Source organism: Carlito syrichta, unplaced genomic scaffold, assembly GCF_000164805.1.
Source record: "Carlito syrichta isolate Samal-C Ts95f unplaced genomic scaffold, Tarsius_syrichta-2.0.1 Scaffold303700, whole genome shotgun sequence".
Classification (NCBI taxonomy): Eukaryota; Metazoa; Chordata; class Mammalia; order Primates; family Tarsiidae; genus Carlito; species Carlito syrichta.
The window spans coordinates 158,135-179,153 of record NW_007247796.1 but is presented as its reverse complement, the minus strand read 5'-3'; the positions used below and the strand labels follow the sequence as shown (position 1 = coordinate 179,153).

The 21,019-nt window shown below is 38.5% G+C and overlaps 1 protein-coding gene across 1 annotated transcript in view; it reads right to left on the bottom strand.

Moving 5' to 3' along the window:
- DNAH5 (dynein axonemal heavy chain 5) overlaps positions 1 to 21,019 on the bottom strand; it is a gene marked incomplete at its 5' end in the record, with an annotated part of 277,065 nt that overhangs the window by 98,404 nt on the left and 157,642 nt on the right. The window contains 5 exons of the mRNA XM_008059081.1: positions 3,329 to 3,532; positions 5,930 to 6,106; positions 6,369 to 6,483; positions 7,653 to 7,884; positions 15,582 to 15,849. Of these exons, the coding sequence (XP_008057272.2) occupies positions 3,329 to 3,532; positions 5,930 to 6,106; positions 6,369 to 6,483; positions 7,653 to 7,884; positions 15,582 to 15,849 (996 nt within the window). The remainder of the gene's footprint in view (positions 1 to 3,328; positions 3,533 to 5,929; positions 6,107 to 6,368; positions 6,484 to 7,652; positions 7,885 to 15,581; positions 15,850 to 21,019) is intronic.

Genomic DNA, 21,019 nt, shown 5'->3' with positions numbered 1-21,019 from the left:
TGTTACAGCATGCTTTGTCTTCTATTGGAAAGAGATACTAACCCTAAATAAACATTCTGGGATCCAGAGAAAGAGTACATTATTTAGGTGATGAACACTAATACAGTTATTAGAATTTCCAAGGCAATAAAAAATTATTGTCATTAGTCCTAAGTAGATGAGCCACAAACCCATAAAATCCCCAATATAAAACAAACACACACAAGTGTATTCAGCCTGAGGACATATATATTTAGCATTAATCAGCAACTAAATGCTTACTTAATACATTCAGACAGCGGTTTTATTAAACTTACCTGAAATGTGAAGATAATAACTTGGACATTAGGCCTTGAGGGTGACGAATTAATTTTTAATCATAGAACTATCAAGAATATGAGAGAACGATTATCTTCTGGAGGAATAACATTTTAAAATAGTAGCAGAAAGGAATTAAGAATGCCTTCCTGCATCAAAAAGGGAAGACTGGCCAAACAATAAAATTGGATTTTTTTTTAAGTGGTGTTCGATTACTTAAAAGAGGATGATTAAATGCTTTCCAAGTAGAAGGAAATTTAGGACCTAAATAATTTACTGACACAGGCCTTCACAGAACACATAGTAGAGCAGAACATACTCTCATTCAGACCTTGTTTAACACAAGTTTCTTTTATGAGACTTGAAAAATAGTGAAGCAGAGCCGGGCTCAGTGGCTCAGCCTGTAATCCCGCGCCTTTGGGAGGCTGAGGTGAGTGAATTGCCCAAGCCCGCGGGTTCGAGACCCGCCTGGGCAGCGAGACTTCATCTCTACAATAAATCAAAAAATCAGCCGGGCGTGGTAGCACATGCCTGTAATTCCGGCTACTTGGAAGGCTGAGGTGGAAGGATCACTGGAGCCCAGCAGGTCGAGGCTGCGGTGGCCGGGAGCGGCCACTGCACTCCAGTCTGGGCAACAGAGTGAGACTCCAACTCAAAAAAAAAGAAAAAAAAAGAAAAGTAGTGAAGCAGGAAAAAAAAACAGCAAAGAATGTCTGGAAGCAACAGAAGGCTGGTACTAACAATGACAAATAACAAGGGAGCATCAAAGAGCAGGGCCTCCACCACCAGGTAAATAAGTCAGCAACTTGGAGTCACCTGCCAGGATTCCATTCAAAATCCAAGTTTCTTGTCACAGAGTATCATAGTATAATCACCTTAGTTATCTATCACTGAAAGTTGAAAGAAACATAGTGCAAAAGTAACAGTCTGGAAAACAGATGTGTACACAATTAGTTGTCTCAAGATCTAAATGTAAAAGATAAAACAATAAAGCATCCAGAAGAAACCAGAGTAATTTAGACTGCCTTAGACATGGGCAAATATCTCTTAAATGGAACACAGAAAACACTATCAGGGAAGATATTGATAAATTGGACTGTATTCAACCTGAGAACTTCTTATCATCTGAAAACAGTTAAAGACCAAACCAGAAAGGGTAGAAGATATTTGCAAACCTATACATAACAAATTAGCCATATTTTCTACATAAAGAAATGCTGCAAGGTAATAAAATTTTAAATGGACAAGAGAATTCAATAGGCACTTAACAAAAACATTCCCAAGAGGCACATAAGCTATGAAAAGATTTTCAGCATCATTACTCATCAGGGAAATACAAATTAAACAAACAATAATAAGACACTACTAAAAACCTATCAGAGCAATTAGAAGTAGAAAACGGTGAGAGTGTGAAGTAACTTATACTCTAACCATGAAAACTCGTTGGCATTATCTATCAAAGCTGATGAGATGTGTATAATTTCTGAAATCCCAGAAATTCCACTTCTGGGTATACAGACAACAGAAATGCATACATACAGCCACCAAATGACCTGTAGCCAATAATCATAGCAGCTTTATTTATAATAGTCCCAAATTAATAACCCCAAAATTCATTAACAGTACAATGAACAAACAAATTGAGGTATATTACAGTGTTTCACATTGGTGCTAGTTCATACAGGCTCATGAGAAGTGACTGTTAATTTTTCAGAATTTTTAAAACTTGTTAAACATAGCTATTATCAAAAATTAAATTGCATACATTTACAATTAAATAAATTATAAAGTACAAACAATATATAGTTAAGACTCATCACTTTCTAATTGTTTTACTGTTTTACTCTCATTGTATTTTTGAGATCATTTACATCTATTGTATCAATATAGTGGAAATACAACATAATACCTTGTCACTGAGTACCTCTTCTCAACACTATATTTGGAAGCACTGTTTTCCTATATATGGTGGCTGTATGTAAACATTTCTGTTGGCTGAATACCCAGAAGTGGGATTTCTGTCTTTGGTTATATACATTTCATTAGCTTTGGTAAATAGTGCCAAAGAGTTTGCAGAAACGGCTGTATCAATTTGCACACCCACCAGCAGTGAATAAGTTGTTCCACAGCTTTTATCATTTTCTACCTTGAGCTATTCTGATGGGTTTTTAGTAGTATCTCATTATACTTCTCAACACAATATTAATTTTGGTATCATGAAAATAGTCATCACGGGAGTAGTTACACCATGGCAAACACTTTTAATCATGACTTTTTTTTCTTTTATTCACCCAAAGACTCAGCTGTTTAACACATGCACTACTGTACATTTATATGCTGGAAAGCTATATAACAATAGAAAAATGCTGCCCTTTGCAAAAATAAGAATGAATCTCACAGACATGTTGAATGAAGACGTGAAAACAAAAGTAATCATATAAGATGATATCATATAAGCACATTTCAAAACAGGCAAAACTAATTATCTGGGTAAATGTCAGAATAATAATTATCTTAAGGGAGTTTTTTTTAGTGGTTTGAGGCTCAAGAGAGATTTCTAGGGTATGGAAATATATATTTTTCCTTCAGTCTTCACTAATAGGTATATACATGTGTAAATATTCATCAAGATGCACATTTGAAATTTGAATATTTTATTATATGTAAGTTCTATCTCATAAAATTAAAAAGATGTAAATTAATACTGGAAAAATTACTACTGAGGACTATAAAACATAAATATATGTATATATTTGTATTCATATGCATATAATATACATCCAAATTGCCTCCTTAAAATGTTTTTTCTTACTTTTTTTGACATATACCTATCATCAATGATGCTTTGATACAACTAAAATCTGTCAGGAAAAGTTCTAATGTTTATAATGTCTTATATTTGAAAAAGGAAAATCTACTCTAAAAAAATGTATTTAGAGTGAATTCTTTTTAGAAACTTATTCTACTAAAGGACTCAGATACCCCATTGAAGACGGAGTTCCCCTCAGCCCAACACTGTTGAACTACAGACCTGCAAGTTCTGTAAAAAGTTCCCTGCAGTCATCAGTTTTAAAGATTCCTGCCAGGAAGGAACAGTACAGCCTTTCTCCAGGTCAATTTTCACGGCATTGACTTTCCTTTGAAACAGCAGCAGCACACAATCCATGATTCGCATGATGAGGTGAGGGGGTCGGCCCAATGTGCGGACAGTGGCAATGTCGGAAGGTTTAATGGTCTGGGGGATGAAAGAAGGAGATCATCCAATCTCAGATAAGGAAGTGCAGACAAGCAAACCTGTCGTGTCTAAATGCTGCTATTTCAGCAGAGGACACAAAACGGTTTTAAGTTAGATGCAGAGTCATGAGCTCTAGTCACACATTTAATCCTAAAGAAATACCATGTCCCAAAAAGTTCAAATTTTTTACTATTCAAACTGACAGTGAGAGGAAAGAAATGTTGGTGAGCAGATAAGGAATTGTGACTTCCCTAAAACTGCACAGTCCGCTTTGTGCCGGGGGGGGGAAGTATAATCTGAAAGAAAAAAAAAAAATATTCAGCACATAAGTAGATATGGGGGTTCAAAACTAGAAAAACTATAGTATTTGCAGTGCTTTTTACTCATTAGCTATGTAGGTCAAGAATCTTACTCTATCTCTTGAGCAACTCAGACTTGTCACCGTGGACTGACACCAGAGGGTAGCTGCAGGGCTGACAGATTGAATAATTAGAGGCTTCTTAGCTGGGAACTGACCTTTAAATGAAGGAACTTGAGCACTATGAATTTTACTGTGCTCTCTCTCAGAAAAGTTCCATTCCATTTCTGGTACAGATACTTTTACAGAGTAAATTAATTAATAGTTACACAGATCCATTTTGGTTGATAGTAACTGCCCTATCTCATAAGCTATTTATGGAATAAATATTGGAAAAATATTAAATAGAAGAATTTGATCCAGTCCCTTTTCTGGTACAAATAGTATATGAGTATATTCATTCCTTCCAGGTCCTAAAAACGTGTTGCCATCCCTCCTGTCAAAAGATGCAAACCAATGACCTTCCCATCAAAGCAAATAATCTTTATTCTGAAGGCTGAGGAAAAAGAAAAAACACTGCATTTGGTAAATTAGAAATGTAACCATACACCTTGAAAAGGTTTGTTTTAATATACCAGCATTTGTGAAAGTAAGACAGCTGGAAGTTCAGGAGAATGTGTGGCAAAGAACTGGAAATGGCAGATAGACATTTATTTGAGATGTGTGCCTATAAAAAGAAAGAGAGAAATAGAATAGCAGCCAGTGGGGAAACTAGGGTCAAATTAAAGTAATACAAAATGTAAGAACTGGACATGCTTATTTTAATTTAGCTTTAAAAAGAATTTTCAAACAGAATTATGCTCAGCTTTCTTGGGTACCTGGGTAAAAAGAGTTGAAGGCAGGGGGCAGATCTGAAATTTAATCTGTTTCAGCAAAGTTTTAAATTATCCTTTTCTCTGCAGGCAAAGCAATATGACTGTTACATAATCTCCCATACACTGTGGCAATATAACAGTTATCTAACATCTGGAGGTATTTTTTATTTTTGGTTTGAACTGGTTAAAGTCAGATTAGTATTGAGATAGGAAGAGGCATTCCTTGCACAAGAAAGGTTTGTTATCTTACTTGTTGTATAGATTTGTGTAACCTGATGTCAAAATGTTAGATAGAGTTTGGACGTACCTGGAACTCTCTTAGTATACACTGAGTCTTAAAACATAGCAGCCAGGCACAGTGGCTCAAGCCTGTAATCCCAGCACTTTGGGAGGTGGAGACGAGAGGATTGCCTGAGCTCAGAGGTTTGAGACCAGTTTAAACAACATGGAGAGACCTCATCTCTACAATAAAACAAAAAATTAGCCGGGCATGGTGGCATATGCCTGTGGTTCCAGCTACTTGGAAGGTTGAGGCAGAAGAATCAACTGAGCCCAGCAGGTTGAGGCTGCGGTGGACATGAGTGTGCCACTGCACTCCAGCCTGGGCGACAGAGTGAGACTCCTACTCAAAAAAGCAAAACTGGACCAGCCATTTAAGGTATGCTCTAGTTCACTACAATAACTGTATTTTCTCGGAATCCAACCTCCTTTGCAATTTCACAATTTCCATAAATGCCATATAGTTGCATTATTTCACTGTGTCAGAAGCCTGCTCAAACTCTGTCATCAATGAGCTATGTCTGCTCAATGGTTCTTTATTTGGATAATCCATAGATAGAGAATGTTGTAGTTTACAGATCACCTCTTCCAATGTCCTCAATAAGTATGTGAGAAAATGTTATTTCAGAAAGTTGATGTGACTTTCCTAACACTGCATAGCTTTTTGACAATAGTTGAAATAAGAACCCAGGACTCTTGGCCACCAGTATATGGCACAACCCATCATTCTTGAGTGAGAAGAATGAGACACTAAGTAGCATGTGCAAAACTTATAAAAAGCTAATGAAGCCTCCAAGCAGAAACTATTACTTGAAATCATTCCAGTGGACAGAGCTTTGGTCTGGACCAGTAGAGCATTTCCTTATTAGTATTCATCTTTTTTTTTTTACCTTAGTCTTCCTCCTAGACCTTAAAGTTGACATCTGTCATATCGCATAGATTTACCTGCAACGCAGTTTCTGCTTCTTCTAAAGTCGGTTTTGCTGCTTCCAGTTTTTCCTCCGCGATGGCTTTATCTTTAGAGATACCATCTACAATAGCCTGGGCTTTGTCCTTCACCTTCTGTACTTCAGCCTTGACCTTTTCAGCAGCCTGTGCTTTCATTGTCACTTCTTTTAAGACCTAATTCAATAAAAAGCAAAAAAAAAAGAAAAATCTCATCAAAAATCACCAAAGACCCAGCTTTTTGAACATGTACACTTTTGCCTTCATTTGTTGATCTTGTCTACTTAACCAAATTTTCATACATAAAGTCATAAGTATCTCATTCCAGTGGAAATAACTAATGTATGCTTCCACAGTTAAAGCTTAGTGAATATACATATATACATTTGCAAACTGGGAACTCAAAAGGAATATGGCACATGTGTAAATGTCCACCCACCGTGTCAGCTTTCTCATTGGCCACTTGTAGCTCCTTTTCTTTCACTTCTAGTTCTTTGCTCAAGGCTGCAACAGACTCCGAAGCTTCTTTCAGCTTTTCCAATCCAGTATTCATTCTGGTATTGAAAAATGCAAGTAAACAACATTAAAATGTGGAGTACTTGGCCATATTTCCCAAATACCAGTTCACTAGTGAGTAATGATGATTTTATTTGAAGAATGAGTATACACAACTAGCAAACCCAAGAGGGCTTAACAAAAATGCTGTAAGACCATGCTTGACTCCAGATTGACAACATACATGTTCTTCATAGATCATGTGTGGGAAGAGTGAACTTCTGGAACACGCTTCATGAAATGGTGAATAAAGCAGGGGGCCTAGAATCATGCAGAAAACATGCTTCATGATATTAGGCTAAATGACAATAGACTTTAGGTGTTTAAAACCCTGTCATGGAGGAAGGAAAAGAAATAACTTGTTTTTCAAATGAGACCAAGAAAGTTAAAAGAAGAAAGACTTGGGCTCAAGGAGAGAAACAAATTTGAAGCCATCAGAACAGCCTTGAAATGGACCTAGATGCCCATCTGAGCTTTAAATAACATGATCTTAAAAAATGGGAGCCCTCAGAGTTATAAAGTGCAATCATCCACCCAGGGATCCCTCACAAAGCAATCACAGCTGACTCTGGGCATATTCAGGTAGAAGATCTGGCTTGTCAGAAAAGCACAGTGACATTTAGAACAAACTTAAGGATAGCAGAGTATTCCCTGGGTGGTGAATATATACATTGGTCAGGCTCTTCACTCTCAGTCACTCTGAAAAAATGTGGAGAAAGAGATAAGAGAAGAGAGAAGGGGATGTTTACATTCTCAACTCCCTTCCAAGTCTATTATTTCCAACCCTATGTCTAATCAGTGTCATAGAAAATCATAGGCCACACAAAATCCTGGCAACAGTTCATCCTATTGAGCAACAACAAAGTCCCTAGGATTCATGGAATAATCCTCTGAAAAGGCTCTAGAGGAGGGTTTCTGAACCTCAGCACTATTGACATTTTGGATTGGAAAATACTTGCTGTGGGGCTATTCTGTGCACTGCAGGTTATTTGGTAGCAACCCTGGTCTCTATCCACTAAATGTCAGTAGCACCCCTTCCTGTCCTGCCATTCCACTAGTAACACACAAAAATGTCTCCGGCCGTTGCAAAATGTCCACTGGGGGCAAGTTTGGCTCAGGTGGAGAGCCACTGTTAGAACATAACTTTATATTTGAACTTCCCACTCACCTGTTGGCCAGGGTCTGCACTTCCACATGTTTTTCTGCATATATGAACTTATAGCCCTGGATAAAGGAGAGGTATGATTTGGGTGTCACATGGGTAGAACGTCGGAATCTCTGGAAATAATCAGCACACTTCTCAGCCACCCCATCTTGGAAGGAGCCCATGCATTGGACCACCTCCCTCTTGGTTTCCAGACTGCAGTCAATATCATAGGAAGAGAGGAAGTGTTCGGACACTAGAAAGAATAAGGATGAAAGTGTGTGGCATGTGAATGTGAATTTCCATTCTTAATGTTAACTGGTTATTTTTTAAAGACTTGGACATTTCTTAGGACTGCATACCCTTTTTGTAGCCCCAGCTAGGAAGATCTATGTCTGCATTGCTGGCCCCAGGCCTGCAACATCAACAGTTTTATTTTGCGTTTTATATATAAAACTATATTTTTAAAAGATCTTTAAGCCTATCATCATTTTTGTTTTCTGATGCTTGTGCAGAGAAGTCTCTTTTATACAGCTGCAGGTTCTGGTCAGCAGTCAACATGTTTTATGGTTTACATAAGGACAAAATGGCATCAATAACTCAAAAATCAGTGCCCACCTGGTACTCATATTTAACAATGCCATTTATTTTTTTATTCAGAACCTGTCATACCCTTAATTCCCTCAGGCTCTGACTGCATTTGGCATGTGGCAGTGTTCGTCACTAATTTTTTGTATGCCTAGATCATCTTGTTCTTAAATGTGGCAACCAGGTATTTGTGGTCAGCTCTAATATACGGTGTTGTTTAAAAATGTTTGGGTATAAGTCTCCTATTGGAGACTTTTACCTTTCCCATGGTGTCAAACAGGGGACCAATTCTAAGACAGCATTTCCTGCTATAAGAATAGGCCATAAAGTCAGAGCTAATCAGTCACCACAAATATGTTGAATGCCTGCTACAGAGCCACCCACTACGATGAGTAACATGGAATGAAAGAGAACTATAAAACTTGGTCTCTATCCCAAGGAATTTACAAGTGTTATGCATAATACTGTTAAAAATTATCACAACAGGTCAGGTGCGGTGGCTCCCAGCACTTTGGGAGGCCGAGGCGAGAGGACTGCCTGAGCCCGTGGGTTCAAGATCAGCCTGAGCAACATGGTAAGACCTCGTCTCTACAATAAATCAAAAAATTAGCTGGGCGTGGTAGTGCATGCCTACAGTTCTGGCTATTTGGAAGGCTGAGGTGGAAGGATCACCTGAGCCCAGCAGGTTGAGGGATGGCTGTGAGTGTGCCACTGCACTCCAGCTTGGGCAACAGAGTGAGACTCCAACTTAAATAAATAAATACAAATTATCACAACTATTTTTACTTATCTTAGAACACACGGCCTACGTACCTAAGAGTTGTAAATAAAAATATGCACAACAAAAATGGGAGTGGAATAAAAGGAATCAAATAAGTAAGCCTAACAGGTGATAGTTAGCAAAGACATAAAAATTAATAGATCAACATTAATAGTTGATCACTAAATTCAGTTCTTAATGCTGTTATTTTTTAGGCAGTATTTACATCTATGTAAATGATACAGGTGGTTCATCAACTTGGTTACAAATACACTTTACCATGTACTGAAAGGTAATAATTATAATAATCGGGCCTGTGTGCAGTGGCTCAGCTTGTAATCCTAGCACTTTGGGAGGCCAAGGCGAAGGGACTGCCTGGGCCCAGGGGTTCGAGACCAGCCTGGGCAACTTGGTGAGACCTCATCTCTACAATAAATCACAAAAATTAGCCAGGCATGGTGGTGTGCATCTGTAGTTCCAGCTATTTGGAAGGCTGAGGTGGAAGGATCGCCTGAGGCCAGTTGGTCGAGCTTGCGTGGCCGTGAGTATGGTGCTGAACTTCGGCCTGGGCAACAGAGTGAGACTCCAACTCAAAAATAATAATTATAATAATAATCAGAAACTATATTTTCTTACATAAGTTAAGAAACCAGTACAAAGAACAATATACATTGTAGAAAGTTTAAATCTGAGCACTGAAAACAATTACCTATGATACAATGTTTACAGATGTTAACCATAATGGCTGCAATATTTACCATGTGCCAGGCACAGTTCTAAGTGCTTCACTTGACATTATGGAACATCCTCAAGGAAGTTTCCACTTTTTGAAAAGCTCCTTGAATTTACCACATAATAATTTGTTTTCCTTTTTTTTTTTTAATCGTAACATTCACTTTTTTTTGTTTCTCTTTTTTTTTATTATTATTATGATGTTGTAGGGTACAGTTAAGGGTTAGGTATACAATTACGTTTCATTCAGGCACCCTGTTGATATGAGGTGTTTCCCCGTTCCCAGACAGATATTTGCTATTGTTAATCCCATCTCCCTTCCCCCCCATGTTTTCCTTTTTATGTAAGCAGACAGTATCGATAATGGTAACCTTTTTGTTTATATAGCAAGTTGCCTTTTTGTCTCTTCAAAAAGTCAAAGAGAATAAAAACGGCATGGGTTTTAAGTATATTTTTCCACAGACCCACAATCTCTGCTGCAGGAAAGGTTGTACAAAGGATCAGAACACTCCCTCTTAGAGTGGCTCAAGCCTGCTGAGATTCACTCAGGAGGCTATAAAAAAATCCCTCCTGTCATCTTTAACATTCAACCCCCCCCAATGCCAGGGTCTACCTTCAGGAATTTTACAACATAAAACAAAGCATATATGTCTTTAAATGTTTCATCAAGAGATTCAGTCCATTTAAATTCACACATATATAACTCACTTTTGTTTCAAAAGTACTAATTAAAGTACTAAATCTGGTATCAAGCTTTGGAGTTTCTTTAAATTAGAAAAACAATAATTTAATAATTTTATTTGACTGAAAATATTTATTATAATATAATGAAATGCTAGCACAAGCAAAATCATATATTTCCTTCTAGACATAGCTGAGGATAATAATTGAATTCAGAATCCGCATTCTTAAGGTAATTTAAATAAAAGCTTTTCTAGAAACTGTATTGCTAATTTTCTAAAATGAATAAATAACCCTCAAATCCCTAAGTTAAGCACTTCTAATACCCACAGATGGTATTCTTTAAAAATAGCATAAGACAGGTTAGCATTAGGTGTGTAAACATTGGTTTTCCCAATAAGATTTTCTATTGACAGAAGAAAGGAACCATAACTTCAGTCTTTCAACATTTTACCCATTACTACAACTAGCAAAGAACTAAGTATTTATATAGTACACAGACTGGAAATAGACTAATTTTGAGATATAACCACAAAAGTTTACTAGTTATCAAAAGATTTTAAAAGATTTAAATTCAATTATGAAAAGTATGAGCGTTAAAGATATAGAGGGTTCAAAAAAAGTGGGGAATTTTTAAGTATTTCTAAATGAACAGAGAAGGATTGAAAGATGTGATGTCTTCAGTAAGCTTTGGGACTTGCATGAACAAAAAAAGATGAAGAAGAACATTCTTTGTATGGGGACATGTGTGGTAAGATAAGGATGATTAAAGCACATTCAGAGGACAAAGAGGCATATCTGAAGAAAAAAGAGAGAAGGTTTGTATTGAGTTAGAGAAAGATTGCAAGCAAGTTAGGGCCATAATGTGGGAAGATGACGCATTTTTGCACAGTCTGATTCATTTATTCCACATCACAACTATAACAGCAGTACCTGCTGAAATTGTGAGCAAAAGATATGTAGTTCTTGATCTCATGGAATTTTTAGTCTAGTAGGAAGATAATTATTCTTCAAATAAATCACACAAGTAGATACATAAATTACCAACTGTGTAAGTGGAAGGAAAAGCACAGAGTGCTATGAAACAGATAACAGAGAACCAGGCTTAGTGGGGAAATGGCAGAATCAGAGCAAGTTTTCCCTGAGGAGATGACATTTAACTGAGCCAGCATTATGCAGACAAAGAAGGAGTGTGCAGGGAGGAATGGGAGGAGGAGGGCATTGCATGGGACAAAAAAAATTAATAACATGTTCAAGGATCCAGGAAAACAAAGGAGGAAGAAAAAGTGACCTCAGGAAAGGCTGGGGAGGTAGGTAGAGCCAGCTCTTCCCAGACATGAAGGCCATGCTAAAGGCTGTGCTCTTTTTCCTAGGAATAATGGGAATAAACATGGAAATTTTTACACAGAAATAAAAATGATTGGGTTCATGCTCTTACCACTATTCTGTTTTCAATGTGAAATGAATGGGAGACAGGTGAAGGAGGTGGAAAGATCATTAGAAAGCTATTTGGGTTTTCCAGGTGAGCAACCATGATAGTTTGGTCAAGGATGTCGGTGAAAGGGAGAGTTGGATAGATTCCACCAATATTTAAAACCTAAGTTGGCATGATTTGGTAACAGGTAAGTCTTGAGTGTTGAAGGAAGGAGAGGCATTGAAGATAAAGAGATGTTTCATTGCCTAGTTTGATGAAAGTTGGTGGAACTTCCTGAGAGAAAAACCAGAGGAGAACCAGTAAGTTTCAGACATTTTGAGTCTAAGCAGTCAGTGAAACATCCAAGAGAATGGGTCCAGCAGGCAGCAGGGTGCACAGATTTCAAGCCAGGAGACAGACTAGACTGGAGATAAAAATTGATAGGGCATATTATACAGGAGACTATGGCTAAGCCTTCCTGGTGAGAGAATGCGAAGTAAAAAAATTAATCTGTCTTGCCTTGCCCTCCGATGTGTCTGCCTCCATAAAGACAGGAAGCTCACTAAATATGCTTTGAATAAATGAACAAATAGGTCCATGCATAAAGGTCAGGACAATTGCTAGAACTGAGGACACAGAAATGACAGTTCCTTTGCCCTCCTTGTAATTTTGGTTTGGGTTGATGTGATGAGATTTAAAAGGATGGTTCAGATTTGTGAAAAATTAACCAAGTAAGGATCAATAAGACCTCTGTCTTATAAAAGAAAGGATGACTGAAATAGGGACTTAGCAGGAGGGGTTCCACATTTAAATTAAACCATCTTAATTATGGCATATTACAGTATCTGTCACCTAAAATTGTTATTTTTGTTGTTAATGATAACACCTTGCATGGCATTTTGAAACATGCTTACATGGTGATAATCACATTTCACAGTAAACTTTAATATAGCTCTAAACTACTCTTGTTTGGGCTCTGTATGTATATCTTACTTCAAGGAGTTTTAAACTCTTACCTCTAGTTGTATTTACATTTTTATGAGTCTTTAAATTTTAAATCACTGTTTTTTCTCAAACCTCATAAAACAAAAAAGAGAACTATGCTGTACATTTCACTTTTTAACATTTGAAATACAAATGCACAGCACAGTTCACTACTGACAATATTGATTGGACAACCAGTATTGTCAATAGTGATATTCTGAGGACAAAGCTTTAGAGAATCGTCAGAGAAAAGCAAATAAAAACTAAAATGAGATACCATATCATACCAGTCAGAATGGCTATTATTAATAAGTCAAAATACAACAGATGTTGGCAAGGTTGCAAAGAAAAGGGAAGGCTACTACCCTGTTAGTGGAAATGTAAGCTAGTTCAGCCCCTGTGGAAAGCAGGAAGATTTCTCAAAGAACTAAAAATAGCACTCCCACTACTAGGTAAACACCCAAAGGAGCAAAAATCATTCTACCAAAGAGACACTGGCACTCATATGTTTATCACAGCACTATTCACAATAGCAAAGACATGGAACCAACTTAGGTGCCCACCAACAGTGGACTGGATAAAGAAAATGTGGTACATATGCACCATGGAATACTATGCAGTCATTAAAAAAAGTCATGTACTTTGCAGCAACAGAGATACAGGTGCAGGCCATTATTCTAAGGGAATTAACACAGAAACAGAAAACAAAATATTGCATGTTCTCATTTATAAGTAGGAGCTAAACACTGGATACACATGGACATAAGCATGTGAGGGAAGGATGGGGCAAGGGTTGAAAAACTATCTATTGGGTAGCATGCTCACCATTTGGATGATGGCCTCAGTAGAAGCCCAAACATCACCATCACACAACATGCCCGTGTAACAAACCTGCATGTTTGCCCCTAAATCTAAAATAAAAATAAAATAAAATGAATAAGCAGAATTTGCTAGGCAGGTGTCTTTAAAAAAGAAAGAGATATAAATGGATGATGGATAGATTAGATAGAGATGATAGATGGATAGATGATAGAGAGAGAGATAGATAGATAATAGAAGATAGAAGATATAATGATAGAGATAATAGATAGATGATAGAGATGATATAGATAGATGATAGAGAGAGAGAGAGAAGGAAACTTGAGTTGTTGTCTCAGTACTGATCTTACTGGTTTTTTCCTACCTCTAATATTCCCTCAACTTCACTCTGTCCTGTTCCTCCTTCTCTAACGTACAGGAGATGGGTTACTCAGTCATTTCAGACAGGATACCAAAGAGCGGCAGAGGCAATGGTGGGGGAGGCAAGAGGAAGGGTAAGGCGAGGCTCCAGGAAGCTTCCCCCTCCCTTCCACTTTTCACCATTTTGTCTGTTAGAGCCACCTGTAAGGTATCACTAGAAAATAAGGCATGTCTGCTTTAAACATAAAAAAGAAACAGACAGAGATTGAAAACTACTACCCTAAATCAAGGTTCTCCTCAGGTCCTGATGTAGGGGTCAGGGATAAGATCCAAGTATTTGCATATTTTAAAATATCCACAGATAGGCCGGGCAGGGTGGCCCAAGTCTATAATCCCAACACTTTGGGAGGCCAAGGTGGGGGGATTGCTTGAAACCAAGAGTTTGAGACTAGACTTGGCAACACAGGAAGACCTCATCTCTACAAAGTAAATTAAATTAAAGTAGCCAGGTATGATGGTGCACACCTGCAGTCCTAGCTACTCAGGAGGCTGCAGCAGAAGAATCACATGAGGCCAGGAGTCGGAGGCTGCGGTGAGCAGTGACTACACTATTGCTCTCCAGCCTGGACAACAGAGTGACATTCTGTAAAAAAAAAAAAGAAAGAAAAAAAAATCTGTCTGGGGGGTTTAAAAAAAAAACCTAAATGTGCTAAATGTATGCTCTCTAACATCTCCTGTACTACTTTTATGTTCCAGTTTTATGTATAGTGTAAGGAAGCATTCAGGTTCCATGGCTTGGAAGATTAGAAGGGAGTAGAAGCAGCAAGGGCCCCATCAGAGATCACTCTGGTTAACATCCTTTGCCAAGGACAGAGACCAGCAGAGGATTGCTGAGTAATGTTTTCCTCTTTAATTTCCAGTACTGCAGCCACAAGAAGGAAATGTCCAAGAGGTATTTGGGTTTAACTACTCTTGGGTTGACAAGTCCACTTAAGAAAAACACAAATGCTATCCAAGATATTAAAACCTCGGTGCCTTCCCGTGACATCCCAGAAGCAGAGCCAATTGAGGCAAAGGCTTCAAGCATCACTGAAAAAGCTAAAATCTTTCAACATAAGCCTGAGGGGGTACAAACTGAAGACCCCATTTTCTGAAAACCACACTCTGGGAAAAATTATCTACTAAATAAGAAAGAGCACTATCTTGTAAGAGAAATTCTGAAACTCTGGACAAAGTGGCCAGGTGTGGTGGCTCACCCCTACAATCCCAGCACTTTGGGAGACTGAGGCAGGGTGATTGTCTGAGCCCAAGAGTTCAAGACCAGTCTAGGCAACATAGTGAGACCTTGTCTCTACAAAAAAATTTTAAAAACCAGCTGGACATGGTGGCATGTGCCTGTAGTTCTGGATATTCAGAAGGCTGAGGCAAAAGGATCACTTGAGTCCAGGAGGTCAAGACTGCAGTGAGCCATGATCCTGTGAGACCCCAACTCAAAAAAAAAAAGTTGGACAAAGTGAGTTGTCTCAGCCCAGTACAGAGATAGCAAATAGCACAAAACTTAAATAAATAAACATTGGAAACCAGAAAAACAAACAAATATTTTCATCATACTAACCAGCAATTAAAGCATCCTTGGGCCATCGGCTGAACCAGTCAATAGTGCAACCAGAAATAAGGGCAGGGAACTTCAAAGCTCGGTTTCGAAATTTCTCCCCCACTGGTGAGAAGCAGAGCACAATATGGAGGTTCTTTCGGACCCGGCTCATGAAGTAGTCATACAGGTTCTCATTGGTAGGAGGACGCCGGGGGTAATCCTTTTTCATGACTGATGTCAGATCGCTACTAATCTCATCAATTTCATCTCGAGCAAATAGGTTGGAGACCTTAAACAGAAGTACAGGCATGCAAATTCAGGAATCATATGAAAACAAGTCAAAATACAGAGCGTGGTACATATAACGTCTTTCCTCCATTTGCATTCTTAAATGATTTGTGTTCTTCAGAAAATTGATTGACATTGTTCAAGATGAGATACATTACATTTTAAAATACACAAATAGACTAAGTCTTGCCAAGTTGTGCAGACTGGTCTCTAACCCATGGGCTCAAGCAGTCCTCTCACTTCTGCCTCCCAAAGTGCTGGGATTATAGACGTGAGCCAATTGCTCAGCCTATACAATTTTAAATTACTTTTTAGGTTTCTTAAAATTTTAAATTTAGCTATTTGGGTATAAAAACAAATGGGTGGGACATCCGGCAAGATGGCAACAGGGCAGCATGGTCTGTGAGACCCTCTGCGAAAGAGCACTCATAAAGACCCTTGCTCTCTCCCTAGGGCTGCAGCTCCCATCTTCCACAGCCTGCTCTTCACAGGGAGCTCAGCCACCACTGTCACCCTCCGTCACTACTCAGATATCATGGCAGTCCGGGCTGCTCCTGCAGTTGCAGATGCCGCCGCTGTGGTCATTCCCAGCTTATGCCTGAAGAGACCCATGACTTCAGACCATGAAGCCCGAGCAAGCAGGATCTTCTGAAATCGTCGCTGCCTGGCTGCAGCTGCCACTGCCACACCACGCCCCTAGCCCAGAGACAGGCCTGTGGAACACCACCACCCCCACCCCCCAGTACGGAGAAATTGCCGGGCAGGTCACGGATCCCTAACCAGCTCACTCCCTTCTAGACTGTAGCTGTGGGATAGCACCACCTGCTGGGGGTCCAAGGTAACAACATCAAAACGGGAATGGCAGAGGCTCAAATAGAAAAAGCCAGATCTCAGTAATAGACTTGGCAGGGGGTCCGTATCTGAACTGTTCTTCACAGCAGGCCAGGGGCAACTGACCCTAAATGTGAACAATTCTACCAGTCTGCAAAGACAGTTAGAAATCAGAGCTGAAAGGACATTGGACTTAAAGAAAAAGTTTCAGAGCGTGCTTGGTTGGTTCTGTTAGTCTACTGACTTTAATCTATCCCTTTTCCCTTTTTTTTTCATGTCCTTTTTTCTTATTTCTCTGTAAAACCCATCTTTGTATAAAGGAATAGCACACCAATAAGGAGGTTGGTCAGCATGTACGTTAGCACCATTGCATGTTTTAGTTTTTTATATGGTTGTAGGTTAGTTTTCAGTCATGGTTATTTTTCTTTATATTTGTTTCAGTCTTTGTGTCTCTTTTCACTTACCAGTCAGTACACTCATCTGTTTTCCCTCTCACTCCTCTCTCTCTCCACCTCCCTCCTCCCCCCACTGTCTGCTACATTCTCTTCCCTCTGTTAACCTCATTTTGCTTTCAGGGAATAAACCTACAACCCCACTGCAGAGACAGACTCCAAGGCAGTGGGAAGTGGGTTTCAGACTACCCATACACCTGTTGGTGGATACCAGGATCTGCAGGGAGATTCTGAACCACAATTCCCCCTTAATTAAATCCCAAAACTACAAAAAGGACTGCCCTTAACCTACAGTCCAACTCCAGAACTGAACAAAGCAAGAGGAAATACATAAGGAAGAATAGGAGATTGAACAAACAGAAGTAAAAGAAACCCCTCCACCCCTGAATAAAAGAATTAAAGAACACAGGGAAGTGGAGGGAAGGGAAAAGTAGGGAGGAAAAATCTGCACAAATGAAGAAAAACCAAAAGAAGAACACAGGGCTCACACAGACCCCTGGGAGGTCAGACACTGAGAAACAGACATCAGAAACAAACAATGAAGAGCCCCCAGAATGACTGGTCACAAGCAACAAACCCAGACATCAAGGCATTAATAGAGAGAATTTAAAAAATTGAAGGGAGACAAGAGGAAAGTAGGAAGGAGCTGATGACAGAAATAACAGCAGTAAAAAATACTGTGATGGAAATAAATAACAAACTAATAAGCATGGAAAGCAGAATTAGCCAAGCAGAAAAAAGAATCTCAGAACTTGAAGATCAAAACCTAGAACTAACCCAAACTGTCAAAAACATAGAAAAGAAGATTAAAAAGTCAGAACAAAACCTTCAGGAGATGAATGATTACTTCAAGAGACCCAATCTAAGAGTAATAGGCCTTCCTGAGGCAGAGAGAGTCAGAGGTCACACTGGAACAAACATTTCATGAAATCATTCAAGAAAACTTCCCTCATCTCATCAGTGGTGCAAAAATTCAAGCACAAGAGATTCAGAGAACCCCTGCAAGACAACAAATGAGAAGATCCACTCCCAGACACATAATAATTCACTTAAAGGAAGTAGCTATAGAAGAAAACTCCTAAAGGCAGCAAGAAAAAAAGGCCAGACTACATACCAGGGAAGACCAATTAGAATAGCAGCAGATTTATCTACAGAAACCCTCCAGGCTAGGAGAGCCTAGAGTCCTACCTTCAAAGTTATAAAAGATAAACAATTTCAACCAAGAATAACCTACCCAGCCAAGCTAAGCTTCATTAGTGAGAGAGAATTGAAATCTTTTCCAGATATCCAATCCCTAAGAACCTACGCTGCCACTAGATCACCTCTACAAGAAACACTTAAGAAAGTACTGAACACAGAAGAAAAGGAAAAAAGAACAACATTCTTCACAAGAGTACAGGCAAAATATTAAAAATACACATGAAACAACTCCAAAACCAAAAGAAAGACAACAAATAAACAGGAAAAAAAACTCTGTAAGAACCTTATGACAGGAATAAACTCTTGCATTTCAATAATTAGCCTAAACGTGAATGGAATAAATGCACCACTGAAAAGACATAGAATGGCAAAATGGATAAAATATCACCAGGCAACAATCTATTGCCTTCAAGAGATTCACCTCACTAGAAAGGACACTCACAGACTCAAAGTAAGAGGATAAGAAACAAACTTTCAGGTGAACAGAACACAAAAGAAAGGAGGAGTAGCAATCTTAATTTCAGACAAAATACCCTTCAAGCTATTAAAAATTGAAAAAGATACAGAAGGTCACTACATAATGATAAAAGGTTCAATCCATCAGCAAGAAATATCCATCTTAAACATATATGCACCCAACATAGGAGCACCAACTTTCATAAAGCAGCTTCTAGGTAAACTAAAAAAAGATATCGGCTCCAACACCATCATAGCTGGGGACTTCAACACCCCACTCACAACCCTTGACAGATCATCAGGACAAAAAATCAGCAATGAGACCTGAAACCTCAATGTGACTCTTGACCAAATGGACTTAATTGATATCTACAGAACACTCCAGCCAAAGACCACAGAATATACGTTCTACTCATCACCGCATGGAACGTACTCTAAGATTGACCACATACTTGGCCATAAATCAAGTACAAGCAAATTTAAAAGAACAGAAATTTTACCATGTACCTTCTTGGACCACAGTGGAATAAAAATAAACATCAACACCAACAAAGTCCCCCTAAAACCCACAAAAACATGGACACTAAACAGCATGATGCCAAACGACTCCTGGGTCAATGATGAAATCAAAACAGAGATTAAAAGGCAGGTGGAAACAAATGAAAATGAAGAAACATCATACTAAAATCTCTGGGATGCCATGAAAGCTGTAGTTTGAGGGGAATTTATATCCATAAAAACGCACATGAAGAAAATAGAAGGATCACAAATTAATAGCCGAACAAGTCACTTACGAAGCTGGAAAAGCAAGACCACCAAAATCCTAATTTCAGCAGAGGAATCCAGATCACCAAAATAAAAGCCCAAATCCAGGACATAGAAGACAAAAAGATAACACAAAAAAAATCAATGAAACAAAAAGCTGGTTCTTCAAAAGGATAAACAAGATTGATGGTCCCCTAGTTAGACTGACCAAGAAAAAGACAGAAACAGCCCAAATAAACACAATCAGAAACACAAAAGATGAAGTCACATCTGACCCTGAAGAAATACAAAAGATCATCAGAGACTACTACGTACACTTGTATGGAAACAAACTTGAAAACCTTAAGGAAATGGAGGACTTTCTGAAATCATACGACCTGCCTAGGTTGAAACAAGAAGAAATTGAGACCCTAAATAGACCAATAACAATCAAGGAAATTGACTACGTAATAAGAAAACTACCTACAAAAAAAAGCCCTGGTTCAGATGGCTTTCCAGCAGAATTCTACAAGACATTTAAGGAGGAGCTGATACCAATCCTACTGAAGGTATCCCAGGAGATTGAGAAAGATGGAACTCTACCCAAATCATTTTCCGAAGCTAACATCACATTGATAACCAAGCAAGGTAAAGACCCAACAAAGAGAGAGAATTACAGGCCAATATCTTTGATGAACATAGATTTTAAAATTCTCAACAAGATCCTAGCAAACCGGATTCAACAACACATCTCAAAAATCATCCATCATGACCAAGTAGGCTTCATACCTGGGATGCAAGGCTGGTTCAACATTCGTAAAACCATAAATGTAATTAAATACATCAACAGATATCAAAACAAAAACCACATGATTATATCATTAGATGCAGAAAAAGCTTTTGATAAAATTCAACATTCCTTTTGATAAAAACCCTCAAACATCTAGGCATACAGGGAACATACCTCAAAATAGTAAAAGCCACCTACGAGAAACCCACAACCAGCATATTCCTAAACAGACAAAAATTGGAACCATTTCCCCTGAAAACTGGAACAAGACAAGGATGCCCACTCTCACCCCTCCTGTTCAATATAGTATTGGAAGTCCTAGCTAGAGCAATCAGAGAAGAGAAGGCAATCAGGGATATCCAAATAGCAAAAGAGAAAGTCAAGTTATCTGTCTTTGCAGATGACATGATCATGTACCTTGAAAACCCAAGAGAATCTGTCAAAAACCTCCTTACACTGATAAGACTTTGGCAAAGTCTCAGGATATAAAATAAATGTACAAAAGACAATCGCATTTCTTTACACCAATAATAAAGAAACAGAAACCCAAATAAAAAGCATAATTCCATTCACAATAGCCACAAAAAAAAAAATGAAATACCTTGGCATCTTCCTAACCAGAGATGTGAAAGACCTTTACAATGAAAACTACAAAACACTGCTCAAAGAAATCAAAGATGACACAAACGAGTGGAAAA